The 14,019-nt window shown below is 46.2% G+C and overlaps 2 protein-coding genes across 2 annotated transcripts in view; both read right to left on the bottom strand.

The window, feature by feature from the left end:
• The window catches only part of spast (spastin), a 78,877-nt gene that overhangs the window by 48,563 nt on the left and 16,295 nt on the right, over positions 1-14,019 (bottom strand). The gene's annotated exons all lie outside the window — the stretch shown is intronic.
• Positions 622-4,510, bottom strand: LOC133438584 (transmembrane protein 121-like). The gene is made up of 4 exons (XM_061717446.1): positions 3,538-4,510; positions 3,075-3,175; positions 2,640-2,649; positions 622-767 (listed from the first exon to the last, which is right to left on the bottom strand). Exons 1-4 carry the CDS (start codon positions 4,508-4,510, stop codon positions 622-624), a joined length of 1,230 nt encoding a protein of 409 aa, XP_061573430.1.

Raw genomic sequence — 14,019 nt, 5'->3', positions numbered from 1 at the left:
CAAATGCAAGAGGCCTTCGCCAAAAACTGCCCAGGAACAAACGTTCCAGCGAAACGTGGTGCTCAGTCCGGTTTGGAAATGGCTTTGAACCAGCCCACGAACAAACCGAGGCCTCCGTCAGTCCAGGTCCAGTGAGCCCTGAAACTTCAAGCCTGCCAAAACTACATGACAAAGTACCGTTCGTGGTTGCTGACTACGACTGCACCTGTGGCTGAACCTCACAGAGGACGAAGTTTGGTGTCATTCATCAGAATACGAGGGGGTCCACCGGAAACCCTCACGCCACTCCCGAAACATCCAGACGTACGCTCACACAGCAGCGCCATGTTCACCTTCATCATCAAGACCGATCCAACTACTTCCTGCTCACTACACTACTTCGAACCTGTCCCGCCCCATGACCGATTTTTATTTGGCGAGCACTAGTTGTATTTGATTGGCTGACACTCACGTTGACGCATAAAAAGTTGAAAATTCACTAACGTTTGACGGAAACATTTCCTCCGCGATGCACAAACCCACAGTTCAGTTCAACTACACTTCCACCGGTTCAAAGCGAGCAGATGGCGATGTTCCGGATGCCGTCATCGTGTGTGAGTTTACAGTTTATCTTCAAGAAAATCAGCTGCACTCATGAATCTGAAGTTCTAGTTCTAGTTCGTCCACCATCCCCTTGTTCAGGCTCACAGGGATCCGTAACCACTCGCTCCTGGGGACAGTTTGGAACCACCAACGAACCATGTTTACATGTTTGTGGACCGTGGACGCTGGAGGACACCCACACAAGCCCGGAGTTGAAGCAGGAACCTTCTCGTGCTGAGGCAGCAGTATTCTTGTGTTTCAGATACATGGGCCAGACACGGCCATGGAACAGGCCAGGTGAGTCGAGTCCTTTGGCGTTCCTTGAGAACCTCCTCTTTTTGCATTCTTCATAAGGGATGGAAATGAAGTAGCGTTGGTTCAGCACGTCTATCACATATCCATCAAATATGTATAATCAAAATCAAACAGGGTCATAAAAGAGTTTATTTAAAACCTTGACAATGAGCACCAACACGGGGGCCTGGGGGCCCGCTAAAAACTGGAACAGGCCTGGATCTGATTGAAAAGCCAACCAAATGACTTCATAGATCCTCAGATCAATTATAAAGAGGCTCAACGTCCACCAGGACAAATCAAACATCACAGCAGACACAAAAACACCACAATGAGGCACAGAAGACCACGAAAGCAGCAGAAACACACCAATGTGGCACATCAGTAAAACGAGCAACAGCCGCATTTAAAAACAAACATTGAGAGGGTTTATTTACTTCAAACGTCCCAGCATGTCTGAACGCATCACAAACAATCAAAGCACCCATCAGACTCCCTCAAGGGATCAGTCTACAGCACGAAATAAAACTACATGAAAAACCCCAAAATACTCAACTGTTCAACATAAAACTGGACTTCAGTGGGAAGAAATCATAAATTCTCACATCCACGCTTATATAGAGACTAAAATGAAGTTTGGAGTGCTTGGGTCTGCGGCTGGATGAATGCAGGGCGGCATGTCGCCATCTAGTGGCCTCGTTGAGTACTGCAGCAGATTCATGTCGTCCGGGTTTCTTGGACAAACACGATTGAACTTGTTTTCTGGGTTCTTGAAGGCTGGATAGGACTTTCAGGGATTTAAACAGTTCTGATGACGTTCAACAATCGTGAGTAACTTAAGGGTGAGTAGTTTGTCTGCTTTTGGTCACATGACTAAGGTGTAAATGGTTGTGAGCCACCTCCTGAAGGATGTCAGACTTGCATGTGAGGTTCAGTTCAGCAGTCCACCTGCTTTAAAGGGTGTAAAACACTGTTTTGAAGAAAGAGATGTCCATGTGCTAGATGGATAAGACAGACAGAGTTTGAGAGGGGAGTGAAAATGAACATTTCTAAGCTGAAGCAGTGACCTTTGGTACCACTGGCCCAGACCTTACGCTCTCTCTGGAGCGGATAACAGCCAAGTGTGAAGCGGCGAGGATGAGAATCAGCACCTCCAAATCTGAAACCGTTGTTCTCAGTCAAAAAAGACCAGATTGTCCTCTCCAGGTCAGGAGTGAGGTTCGAGTGGAGGAGTTTAAATATGCCATTATCATGAGTGAGGGAAGATGTTTCAGTCATGTACAATGAGGATTGGGCTCTGACGCAGAACCAGGGCTTGATGGAGAGATTGTGGCTCTCGGCTGGTCTGGGAACACCTTGGTATCCTGGGAAATCTGGAGGAGGTGGCTGGAAAAAGACAGGGAGGTCTAAACCTCTGCTGCCCCCCGATATGAACCTGTGTAAGAGGACGATGGATGGATGGATGGATGGATGGATGGATGGATGGATGGATGGATGGATGGATGGATGGATGGATGGATGGATGGATGGATGGATGGATGGATGGATAGACGGACGGACGGACGGATCGGTGTACTTCAGTCCAGGTTCTCAGCACCTTCTGTCCTGTATGTCATGTTTCTCTGATTCAACACACCTTCAGTTTGGTATCAAGGTCTTCACAAGTCTGCCAATGACCTGCTCTGACAACCCAGACGTGTCAGAGCAGAGAAACATCTGGACCATGGTTCAGGACTGAAGAACACTTCCCTGGATTGTCTCACCTTCCATGGACTGAATCATGGGACATAAAAACTTGACGAATAGACGTTAACTTCCTGTGAGAGACTTGTTTAAAGTTCACCTTTTACATGGCTTCAGTTTGTGTCAGATTTCCAGTTTGAAATAAAAGAAAACAGCCCTGAAGTTTACAGAAGCAGCTTTAAAAACTGATTAGGATTTAGTTACAGTTCCCAAGTAAATGTTAAAGTTCATGACATCTTCATCAGAAGAAGACCAGGACAGTTGGTCTGGAAGAGTCTCCAAGAGAAAACCTCTTCTGTCTAAAAAGCACATGGAAGCAGGACTGAGGTCCACAAACCTGCATCTGAACAAACCTGCAGACTTCTGGAACCATGTCCTCTGGACACATGAGACCAACGTAGACATGTTTGCTCTTAATGCCCAGAACCATGTTTAGAGGAAACCAGCAGAACTACCTGGACACCTGTTAAGCCCGGTGGTGGAGGGTTGCTGGTCTGGACCTGGACACCTGTCAGTCCCTGAGGGGAACATGAGGTCCTCTGTAGACCAGAGTCTTCTAGAGACACATGTGAGGACGTCTGACTGACAGATAAACTGGGTCATGTAACAGGAAATTATCCCAAACAAAGCAGTAGATCTACATCAGAACTATGAAAAAGGTTCTGGAATAACCAGGTCAAAGTCCAGACCTGAACCTGGCCAAAGTCCAAGAATGTGAAAGTGTCCAATAACCTCAATGACCTGAAGCAACGCTGGACAGAAGAACGGACCAGAACTCCTCCAGAACCATGAGACTCTGATGAGGTCAGGGAACGGAGTGACTGATGCTGGTATCTGATCAGAGCTAATGATCAGTCATGTATTGTGTGCTGATTTGAAGATGGTGTTTGTCACATGTTTGTTCACTTCTGTTCCCACTTTCCCTCTCCTCCTCCTCCTCCCATACGGTGGTGAAGTCCTCAATGATCACCCTGGGCAGAACCGTGGTGTGGCTGACGGACACCTGAACACCTTCCAGAGGCGTCCTCAAGTCCTCACCACCACGATCTGCCGGAGGAGAAGCCAGACGCTGCTTTCCGTACTCCAGCAGACTGCAGCTCTTCACCACGATGGCGATCACGTTTTTCCCCATCATGATCCCGGACACGTTGAGGTCGCTGTAAAGCAGCAGGTTCCCTCCACGGATCAGGAGCGTGGCCACATTGATGGTGGCGAGGCTGAGGATGGGGTACAGCAGCATTTTGTGGGGGACGATGTTGACACCCTGCATGCTGATCTCACTCAGGGAGACACAGGGCAGCAGCAGCAGGAGGATGTAGCAGTAGAAGAACATCAGGCCCTCCACCCACAGGGGGAGCCCACCCCTCTGACGCTCCCACAGGTTGGCCTGAACGTCCACGACGTCCAGCAGGTCCAGTACCACCCAGAACAGACGGCTCCTCATCTCCTCTCTCTTCTTGTGTGACTGCAGGTACTCCAGATGATCTATGGCTGCCAACGTGATGAAGACGATGGGCACGCAGAGAGACAGCAGCAGCGTCAGCGCTCCCCTGGACACACCCACGTCCGTCATCACAGCCTCGCCCTGAGACTTGTAGCTCTGATAAATGAAGTAGACCTTAATCTCCAGGACAAAAATGTAGAAGAACCAGAGGATCATGGCGTAACCTCGCCTCGCAGTGTGCACCTCTGACTCAGCCCACACCACCACGTATCGAAGCATGACGAGGAAACATCCGTCACCCGCCACCACGGTGATGTACAGCGCCATCCTCCAGGGGCCGCCATCTTGCTCCAGAAGGTAGGCATCCAGCAGCAGCAGGCTGGTCATGACGAGGGCCGCTGTGAGGCAGGCGTGGGGCTTCTGCACCACCGGCGGAGGTTCGACCATCCCTGGTTTAACTATCGCTGTTCCGTCATGCTGCACTTCCTCGTCTGGCCACTAGGTGCTGCTCAAATACACCATTGCAGGAGACGCAGGTTTTCAGATCTTTCAGGGCATAAAACAAAGACATAATATCAGGTCAAAGTGGATGCACTTTTCCATATGGGTCAAGTTTGCATTCTCATCATTAAGAAACAGACTCCTTCACTATTAGTTTAGCATTTTTCTATGAACTTTACATCACCTAACCCATTCCATCCTCGCCTTATTTTGAGATTCCTGCTTGAAAAAAAGCATATGGACCAAAAGTTTGTCAGAGCAGTCTTGGAGAACTCTGATCATATCAGAGTTCCAGAAATGTAGGATTGATTTTGACGGTCAGGTCAAACATGTGGTTCAGTCTTGTTTTTTTCCAGTTTTAGATGAAAACTAAAATCAGGTAATTTCTCTCAACAGCTGATTTATAAAAAACGTTCTGCATTTGATCTTCTCTCACCTGGACTACTGTAGTTCATTGTATTCAGGTATCAGTCAGCATTCCCTACATCACCTCCAATAACTCAAAATACTGCAGCGAGACTCATTGCTGGTACAACAAAGTACGAGTATACCTGCCCTGTACTTGCTTCCTTCACTGACTTCCTATTAGATTTAAGATAGAGTTTAAAATCCCTCTGATCTTTTTCAGAGCCGCACACGGTCTTGATCCAGCTCACATTTCAGACTTCTTGACCTGGTATGTGTCCCCCAGATCTCTGAGGTACACATTGTGTCCTTCTGCTGACTTCTCTGAATCTTTAGGTCTCTCCTGAAAACTTCCCCTTTCAGAAGTCCTTTAGTATTCTCTGATGAATATATTAGATATTCTTTTGATGTTACTCTGGCTGCCTTATTTCCTCTCTTTGGATAAACAATGTTTAACTTTGATGGGAGGGCTGTTTTACAGACAAATGCTTCTCATTGTAATTACTGTGTTCTCAGCACTATAAGGCACACATAAAATCCTTAATTTTCTCAAAAATCAGCAGAGCGCCCTATAATCCGTACCTTATGTTTTTGGATGTTGTGCTTACTCTGGCTGGGTATCACCAGGTACCTCACGATACAATACTCACGATATTTTGCCAACGATAATAATATCACGATACAGCGATTCTGCGATAAACGATATGCTGCAACATTTCATCCATGACACATTGCAATATTTTTGTCAATGAAGAAATTCAGAATTTATTCTGAATCCACTTCACATAATATTTTCTGTCTGTGCAAATTAACCAAAAATTATAAAAAACCAAATGAATCGAAAAAATACACATTTCAGTGCTCGTATTATCAACTTCTTCTATGTAAACATGGACACATATCAGTGCTGCTTAACCAGAATCAAATTGTTTTATGTAAACTGACAAATGTAACTGCATATGAACATTTCAGTCAGTGCATTATAATATAATATTGTAACTATACAAGCTAAAGGTACAATATATTTGCATATTCTTTTCATATTGTTTACATAGAATGAAATTAACACTAACAATATTATTTAAACACATGTATACAATAAAGATTTTAAATACTGGTTTTACAACCTATCTGAAACACGATTTATTATTTGAAAAAAAAAATTAAATTAAAAGAAAAAAAAAATCGATATTCAAAGTTTGAATATCGAATCGGCTGGCAAAATTTTGCGATATATTGCCATGTTGATATTTTTGCCCACCCCTAGTGCTTACTGACCTAAAATTTATGTGATACAATGTGCTCAAAAACATTCTGTTTATTGAAGTTTCTTTAGTTTCATATTATTCTACTGGTTTAAAATATTCCCAGCCATGCACTTTGTTAGGAAAAGGGATACGGTAATACAGATATTTTGTTATTTCCATAAGAGACAGCTGAACCGACAGACAATACTCTCTGATCTTACCAGTGGATCTACGTTCCTCCCTCGCCCATGGAGCTGTGGGTAGTGGCTGAAAGAACCGATATGGAGGATACAGGCGGCTTAGATTAGGTTCCTCTGCAGGTCTGGACTCTCCCTAGGGGACGAGAGGACACTCAGAATCACTGATCGGCCACATCCAGAGGAACCAGCTGAGGTGGTTCATCTGGTTGGGACGTGTCCTGGACGCCTCCCCTTCGGAGGGGTTTCAGGCATGTCCAACAGCAGGAGGCCCTGAGACAGACCCAGGACACCCTGGAGAGATTATATCTCTGAGCTGGTCAGGGAACACCGTCGGTATTCACCTGGAAGAGGGGGAGGAGGGGGGTGGAAAGAAGAGAGTCTGGACCTCTCTGATTAGACCGCTGCACCATGAACAGGTATAGGAGGAAGATGATGGATGGATGGATGGATGGATGGATGGATGGATGGATGGATGGATGGATGGATGGATGGATGGATGGATGGATGGATGGATGGATGGATGGATGGATGGATGGATGGATGGACGGACGGACGGACGGACGGACGGACGGACGGACGGACGGACGGACGGACGGATGGATGGACCGACGAATGGACGGACGGATGGATGGACGGATGGATGGACGGTTGGATGGACGTGTGGGTGGATGGATGGATGGATGGATGGATGGATGGATGGATGGACGTGTGGACGGATGGATGGATGGATGGATGGATGGATGGATGGATGGATGGACGTGTGGACGGATGGATGGATGGATGGATGGATGGACGTGTGGACGGATGGATGGATGGATGGACGGACGGACGGACGGACGGACGGACGGACGGACGGACGGACGGACGGACGGACGGACGGACGGATGGATGGATGGATGGATGGACGGATGGATGGATGGATGGACGGACGTGTGGGTGGATGGACGGATGGATGGATGGATGGACGGATGGATGGATGGATGGATGGATGGATGGACGGATGGATGGATGGATGGATGGATGGACGGACGTGTGGGTGGATGGATGGATGGATGGATGGATGGATGGATGGACGGATGGATGGATGGATGGATGGATGGATGGACGGACGTGTGGGCCGACGAATGGACGGATGGATGATGGATGGATCTGACTAACCGCATATCTGCTTGGATTCATGTAGTTTGAACGAAAGACTAAGAATCCATCCCAGAAATCTCACCATCTACTGGACCAAGACTGTGTTTCTTGAGGTTCTTAAGGAGAATGTTCAGACAGACTTTTTCTGTATTCAGTCATACGTGTGCCACTGAGGTTTTTCAGGAAGTAAACTGAAAACCTGCTTTTATTTAATATAAACTTCAGTAACTGTTTTCATTTCTTTCAACCAGACCAGTTCTGGTTTGTTGGCATCAGTGACGTCGTCAGGAGGTTCTAGCGCCTCCATGTGGAGAAGCTGCTGAGCTGTGGGTGTTTGTTCCAGGGCGTATTTCAGGAACGATGATGGACCTGGATGATTGACACCTCTGTGGATTCTTCACAGCTGACAGAATAAACAGAAGTTCACAAATCCACGTCTTCAGGAATCATCACGTGAGCTTTTTGGTTTGATCTTATTAGTCTTCTCATGAAGTCGGAGCATACGAGTTCATGAAATGAAGGAAGCAGATTTCTGCCTGCGCCACCATCCTTCATCATAACAGCTCAGCAGCTTTGCTCCATTCTGGTCCTCCGTTTAGTGAAGTCTGTGCACAGATCCGGGTTTTCGGTGGTTCAATTGCCCGGAGGCTACTGGAGACTGTAGAAATGACAAAACCAAAGATACAAGCTTCCTCTCAGATCTCCTGCTGATATCTTCTGCTGCTGTTGTGCAAAAAGTTGTTCTCAAAGTTTTCAGGACAAGATTTGAATTATTTGTTGGCTAGAGAACACTTCAATACAAAAGTCCAGCCATTAATAACAGCAGAAAGAGTCAAAGATCTCATTACCTGAGAAATGAGTCCGCTCCAGCGCAGCATCATCTGTCCTCAACCACGGCGAAGATGATGCCTCTGCAGTCGTCTTCTGGGCTCAGCTGCAGGTTCTGCTTTCACAAACTGCTGCCAGAGTTTTATGTGTGAGTCTGAATACTCACCAGCTGCGGGGGAGGAGGCAGACTCCCCTCCCTCCATCCTCTCTTCTTCAGCAGCATGACCTTGTTTCTGCATCAACACACTTCACTTGATTGTTTTAGTCTCACGTCTGAGATCAAAAACTCAGAGAAATCTGTTGAGACCCAACGATGAACGTTCTCCTAAATATTGGGAAACGTCCTACTCACCAAGACCAAGGTGCAGGTTTTAGTGGATTGCTGAACACCAGATCCTAGAGGTGGTCTGCAAAGACATCAAGGACAAATGTGATGGTCCAAGAAGAGGTCTGTTTAATGTGAAACAGCAACACGTTCCACAATCTGGAGCTGCAGCAGTCAAGTCACTCCTGAACCTCCTGAACCTCCGCTGCTTCCTTGGCATCCAGAACAGCTGGTTAACAGAGACGACTAGTTAACAGGGGGGACTGGTTAACAGTTGGACTAGCTAACAGGGAGGACTGGTTAACAGGGAGGACTAGTTAACAGGTAGACTAGTTAATGGGGAGAACAGGTTAACATGGAGGAGTAGTTAACGGGGGCTAGCTAACAGGGAGGACTAGTTAAGAGAAAGGACTGGCTAACAGAGGAGAGTAGTTAATGAGGACTAGTCCATGGGGGGACTGGTTAAAAGGGAAAAGTACTTAAGGTGGGGGACTAGTTAAAGGAGCTTGAGGCCGGATTGAGGCAGGATTTATGAAAACAATTAGTATACGTTTTAAGTTTTCTAGTAATAATGTCAGATGAAGCGTTCCAAACCCAAAAGAATGTTCCCTCTAGTGTATCTCTCCTTTGCCTTGAACAGGCTGTGTGCTGCAAAATGTGCTGCAATTGTGGGGCCGAATTTCCCGCGCTGGGCTGCGGATGTGACGTCACATGACGCTGCATGTGCGTTCTCCCCGTTCTCCCGTGCCGGCTTCACTGTTGGCTGCAGTACCCCCAATGGCCGTCGTGGTGAAGGGTGGCGCTAGAGAGTCTCATTTCTTAAAAGGAGCCTCAAGCTCCTTTAAGGTGAATGACTGGTTAACAGGGCACTAGTTAACAGCTAGGACTGGTTAATGAGGAGGGGTAGTTAACAAGGGCGAGTAATGGGGGATTGGTTAACAGGGAGGACTAGTTAAGAGGAACAGCTGATTAACAGAGGGGACTAGTTAACGGCAAGGGCTATTTAATAGGGGGACTAGTAAAGAGGAATATATATATCATACCTGCCAACACTCCCGATTTAAGCGGGAGTCTCCCGATTTTCAACCATTTCTCCCGCCCTGCTCCCGATTTGTAATTTCTCCCGCTTATCTCCCGATTTTAAAGTGAAATGAGTCAATGGTGTTTCACGTGTCGGGGTTCCTGCATGGATGTATTATATTAACGGGTTCCTGACAAACCTGGCAACCCAACCCAAAAGCACTGCCTACGTCCAAGCTCCGCCCCATGGAGCTGCTGCGATACGTCAACATCGCCGCCATATTGGATGTTCAAGACTGCGCTGTAAACTAATACAAGTAAATGGACTTATTTTCATAAAGCGCCTTTCTACAAAGAAATGTACGTTTTATTCATTCACACACGCACTAATATACTTGGGAAACAGTTAGGCACCAAATATAATATATTTAATTTTCTCAGATGGCAAAAATAAGAACTTTATTGATCCCACAGTAATTCATGTTATATCAGCTATAGAGAACAAGGTAGTGCCTAAAAACAATAAATATCCCTCCTCACAAAAATAAGAAAAATAGAGAAACATATTCTCTCATCAGCAAAGCATTACATAAACATATTTAAAAAAATTTCAAGTTACAAAATAACATATTTGAACCATTTTTCAGATTTTTTTCAGTTATTTTATTGTTTGGAAAATGGTTAAAATATGTTATTTTGTAATTTGAAAATTTGAAAATTTGTTTTGTTTGAGAAAATGCTTTGAAAAAAGCTGAGGGAAGAGTTGGTGGAGAATCAAGTCATAGCAAGCAAGGATCTCCCACAGGAAGAGAGAGTTGAAGGTTCTGGTTCTTCTAGGGAAAGAGGAGAGCTTTACAAATCTGGCATCACTGATGAAGGCAAAGCTCTGCATCCCTCACAGCAATGAAGCTCAGAGAGCTCATTCAGCATGGTGGAAAATATCCTCACAGAAAACACAATGAGTATGGATAATTCTACTCTTTGCGCACTCCTTTCTTGCAAGATAAACCATACCAGCCCTGGCCACAAGTATGTACCCTCCAAGAAAGTGATTGAAGCTGCAAAGTCTGACACGTACAATTACAACAGGTCCTTGGGTGACAAAGACCTGGAAAATTCTACAAATATTGTATTTTATTGTTATTAATACTAAACTTAATTGGCTCCAAGAAGGCTGTAGAATCATTTTGGGAGGTACATTTTAGCACATTTCATTGTAGCTATGGATTTAAAGCTCATTAAAAGTCGCCTTGTTTATATCAGGGCGGGATGTTGTGAGTGGAGCATTCCAACTGCTACCCCAGAAAATCTCCCTATTTTTCACAGCCCAATGTTGGCAGGTATGATATATATATATATATATATATATATATATATATATATATATATATCGAAAGATTAAAAAAGTGAATGGTAACTTTCCGCAGGCTCTCAGAGATCTGCAGCTCCGACCCGTCTGCTTTGGTCCTACTGACCCAGCTCTTATCTGGGTTGAGCTTTTTATGGGAAGAGCCCATTAAACAGTTATGAGATGCTGCTGTAACGCAAGGAGATGCATTACATTAGCCCAGTTACAGCACACGGCGGCATCCCGCTCCGTGCTGCGTTCAGGCAACCTCAGACGTTCTTTGGAGCTGCTGCTCCGCCACAACTGTCCGGATCTCATTTCTTTCTTTCCACCTCAGCTCCTGCTGCAGGACCCCGGCGATGACACCATGAAACATGGCTCCAGATCAGAGACTCAGAGTTTGTGCTTCAGAAAATCAAAACGGAGATGGACTCACGTCCTCGCAGGATGTTAAAGAAGAACGGTGCCGGTGATTGTGGCCCTGCTGGAGCTAAAAGTTAAAAGAGGAAAGTATTCACGTGAAACAAGTGTAACATGCTGATGTTGGAGCAGATCCTTCAGCAAGCAGGGCAGCCCAGTTCAGGCCGACCCCAAATAATACAAAAGGAGTAAATAAACCAGTTTTTTATCTAGAACCGCAGTCCCTCTACTGACCAACAGAGATCTGGACCCAATCAGTTAAAAGAAATGAGGATGGGTGGACATTTTAGATCTGTTCCTGAATCTCTACTGGATCTGGACCTGCAATGCATCTGTGCTGGACCAGGATCTCTTAGGGATCTGGATCTGTGCTGCACATAGATCTGTTTTATATCTGGATCTACACTGGATCTGGACCTGCCTGCATAGCACTAATCTCTACAACAGGAGATGTGATGCTGCTCTTGAGTGTTTGTAGCCCAGCAGCACAGACTGATGTCCAATCTGGTCCAATCAGGTTCATTCTGGTCCAAATTGTTCAGCTGAGCAGCAAGCTCTCAAACCAACCTCTGGACCTTGTCATCATCATTCTGCAGAGATCAGAAATAAGCAAGACTTCTGTGATGTGAAGACGCTTTGTCTACTTCAGGCCCGTCTGAAGAAAAACCGGGACTTAGAGGCGAAGACACTTGTTGCGTGTGGCCGGTGACTCTCTCTCTCTCTCTCACAACACACACCATTGCCCATTATCTAATTAACCTTGTCTCCTCCCATCTCAGATGTATCACACCCGGACTGGCACACCTGAACTAATCAACTTGACTGCCATCTGCTTATACAACTCCTCTCTGCTCAGTGTGCCAGGAGAGACAGACCAAGCAACACCAAACCCAGATGCTCTTCTGTTAGCTTTTGTTTAGTTTGATCCTTAGTTTAGTTTGGGCCTGGAGATGGCCGGTAGTCCCTATTTAAGGTCGTTTGCTTATTTGTTTGTAGTTAGTTGGGTTTTGAGTTAGGGAGGGGGGTCCAGCTGCGACGTCCTTATAAAGGGGTGGGCTGTGCCCCCCTCATGCTCCTTAAGGCTGAATTATGCTTCTGCGTCAAAATGGCGCCGTGCCTACGGCGTGTGGTTTGGATCGACGCAGACGACACGCCGTCACCTGCGCCGTCTCTGACGTGCACCTCCTGAAAATTGTAACTACGCGTCGAGGAGACGCAGACCACACGCAGACCGAGAGGGCTGTGATTGGTTCGTTTGAAAGCGAAGCATTTCCGGTTTCCGGTTTGAATCAGTAGTGAACTTCCAGGGCTCTTTTCTTCGTTTATGTGTGATTTTTTTTGGTTTTGTTTTTTGCACAATAGTTGTCCTTATTTCTTTGATTTACTGTGACCGGAAAAGTCGGATAAACCATTCAGAAAAAGATCGCTAACTAGTGGCCGCGGGGGGTACTGCACCGCAACCAAATGGAGAGACGGAGAAGTCTGAAGGGTTCAGCACGGCGTCACGGCTGCGGCGTGTGCTCTGCGTTGGTGTGACGCAGAAGCATAATTCAGCCTTTAGTTCAGCCGGCGTCTCCAGGTCCCCTTTTGCTTTATAGTGAGTGAGTGAGTATTATGATTTATGCTCAGTGTTATTTATTTTGGGAGGTTGCTTTAATAAAAGCTGTTAAACTTGTGCTCTTTGTTGGTGTCCTTCCTTATGTTGAGGTTTCCATTTCGAGCCATATCACGTAAATGTTGTGTGGAGGCAACAACACCGATGGGAGGTCCTGCTGCCTGTGGAGGTGTCAGCAGAAACCAGAGGGTGCCCCAGGAAGAGCGTCTTGTTGGTATTCATTAACCTGAACGTCAACCATGTCGGCCCTCCCCCTCTGAAGGGTTTTCTAGTTCCCTCTTCTTGCTGAGGTGGACAAATGTGGTGAAGGTTACCGGTTGAATTACAGATGAAAATTGTTGCATAACTGCCCACATATCCATGTCCTCCAGTTCTTCTGGGGAATACTGAGGTCTTCCCGGACCAGCTCGGTGCAGGTCTGGATCCTGAGCTTCAGTCTGACCAGGATGTCCTGGGTCAGCCCCGGGGTCTCCTCCTGAAACACGTCCTCAGGGAGGCATCCAGGAGACCAGGGGTCCGTTTCACAAAGCAGGTTTAGTGAAAACTCGGAGTCTGTTAACCCTGAAATGAGGGAAACTCTGAGTTTTCCGTTTCACAAAGGGAGGTAACTCAAACCAAAGAAAGAGGAGTAACTCTAGCCTGTTTCACAAAGAGAGGTAACTTAAGCTCTCGGTCAGTTACCGTAGTAACAGACTCTCTGAACCTAACCTGGTCGGGACCAGGTTTATATCGTGAAACCTGGAGTTTCTCTGCGTCTCCGCCTCTTTCAGAGACACACGCACATTTGATTTCCTCATTCATTCAGTCAGCAGGCGAGTTTTGGCGAAGTTCTGCCGTCTGTCATTAAAAACAGAGTCAGTATATATATTAGAAGTCCATTGTCACAAACATGGCATGTCCTTTTGAT

Source organism: Cololabis saira, chromosome 1 (genome assembly GCF_033807715.1).
Source record: "Cololabis saira isolate AMF1-May2022 chromosome 1, fColSai1.1, whole genome shotgun sequence".
In the NCBI taxonomy this organism is placed as follows: domain Eukaryota; kingdom Metazoa; phylum Chordata; class Actinopteri; order Beloniformes; family Belonidae; genus Cololabis; species Cololabis saira.
The sequence above is the reverse complement of the archived record's forward strand: the minus strand, read 5'-3'. Positions and strand labels throughout refer to the sequence as shown.

Coding starts and splice junctions, on each gene's coding strand:
- LOC133438584 (XM_061717446.1), bottom strand. CDS start 4,510: ATGGTCGAACCTCCGCCGGTGGTGCAGAAGCCCCACGCCTGCCTCACA. Junction 3,176..3,537: donor GGAGGAGGAGGAGAGGGAAA/GTGGGAACAGAA, acceptor ATGTGTCTCTAG/AAGACTCTGGTCTACAGAGG.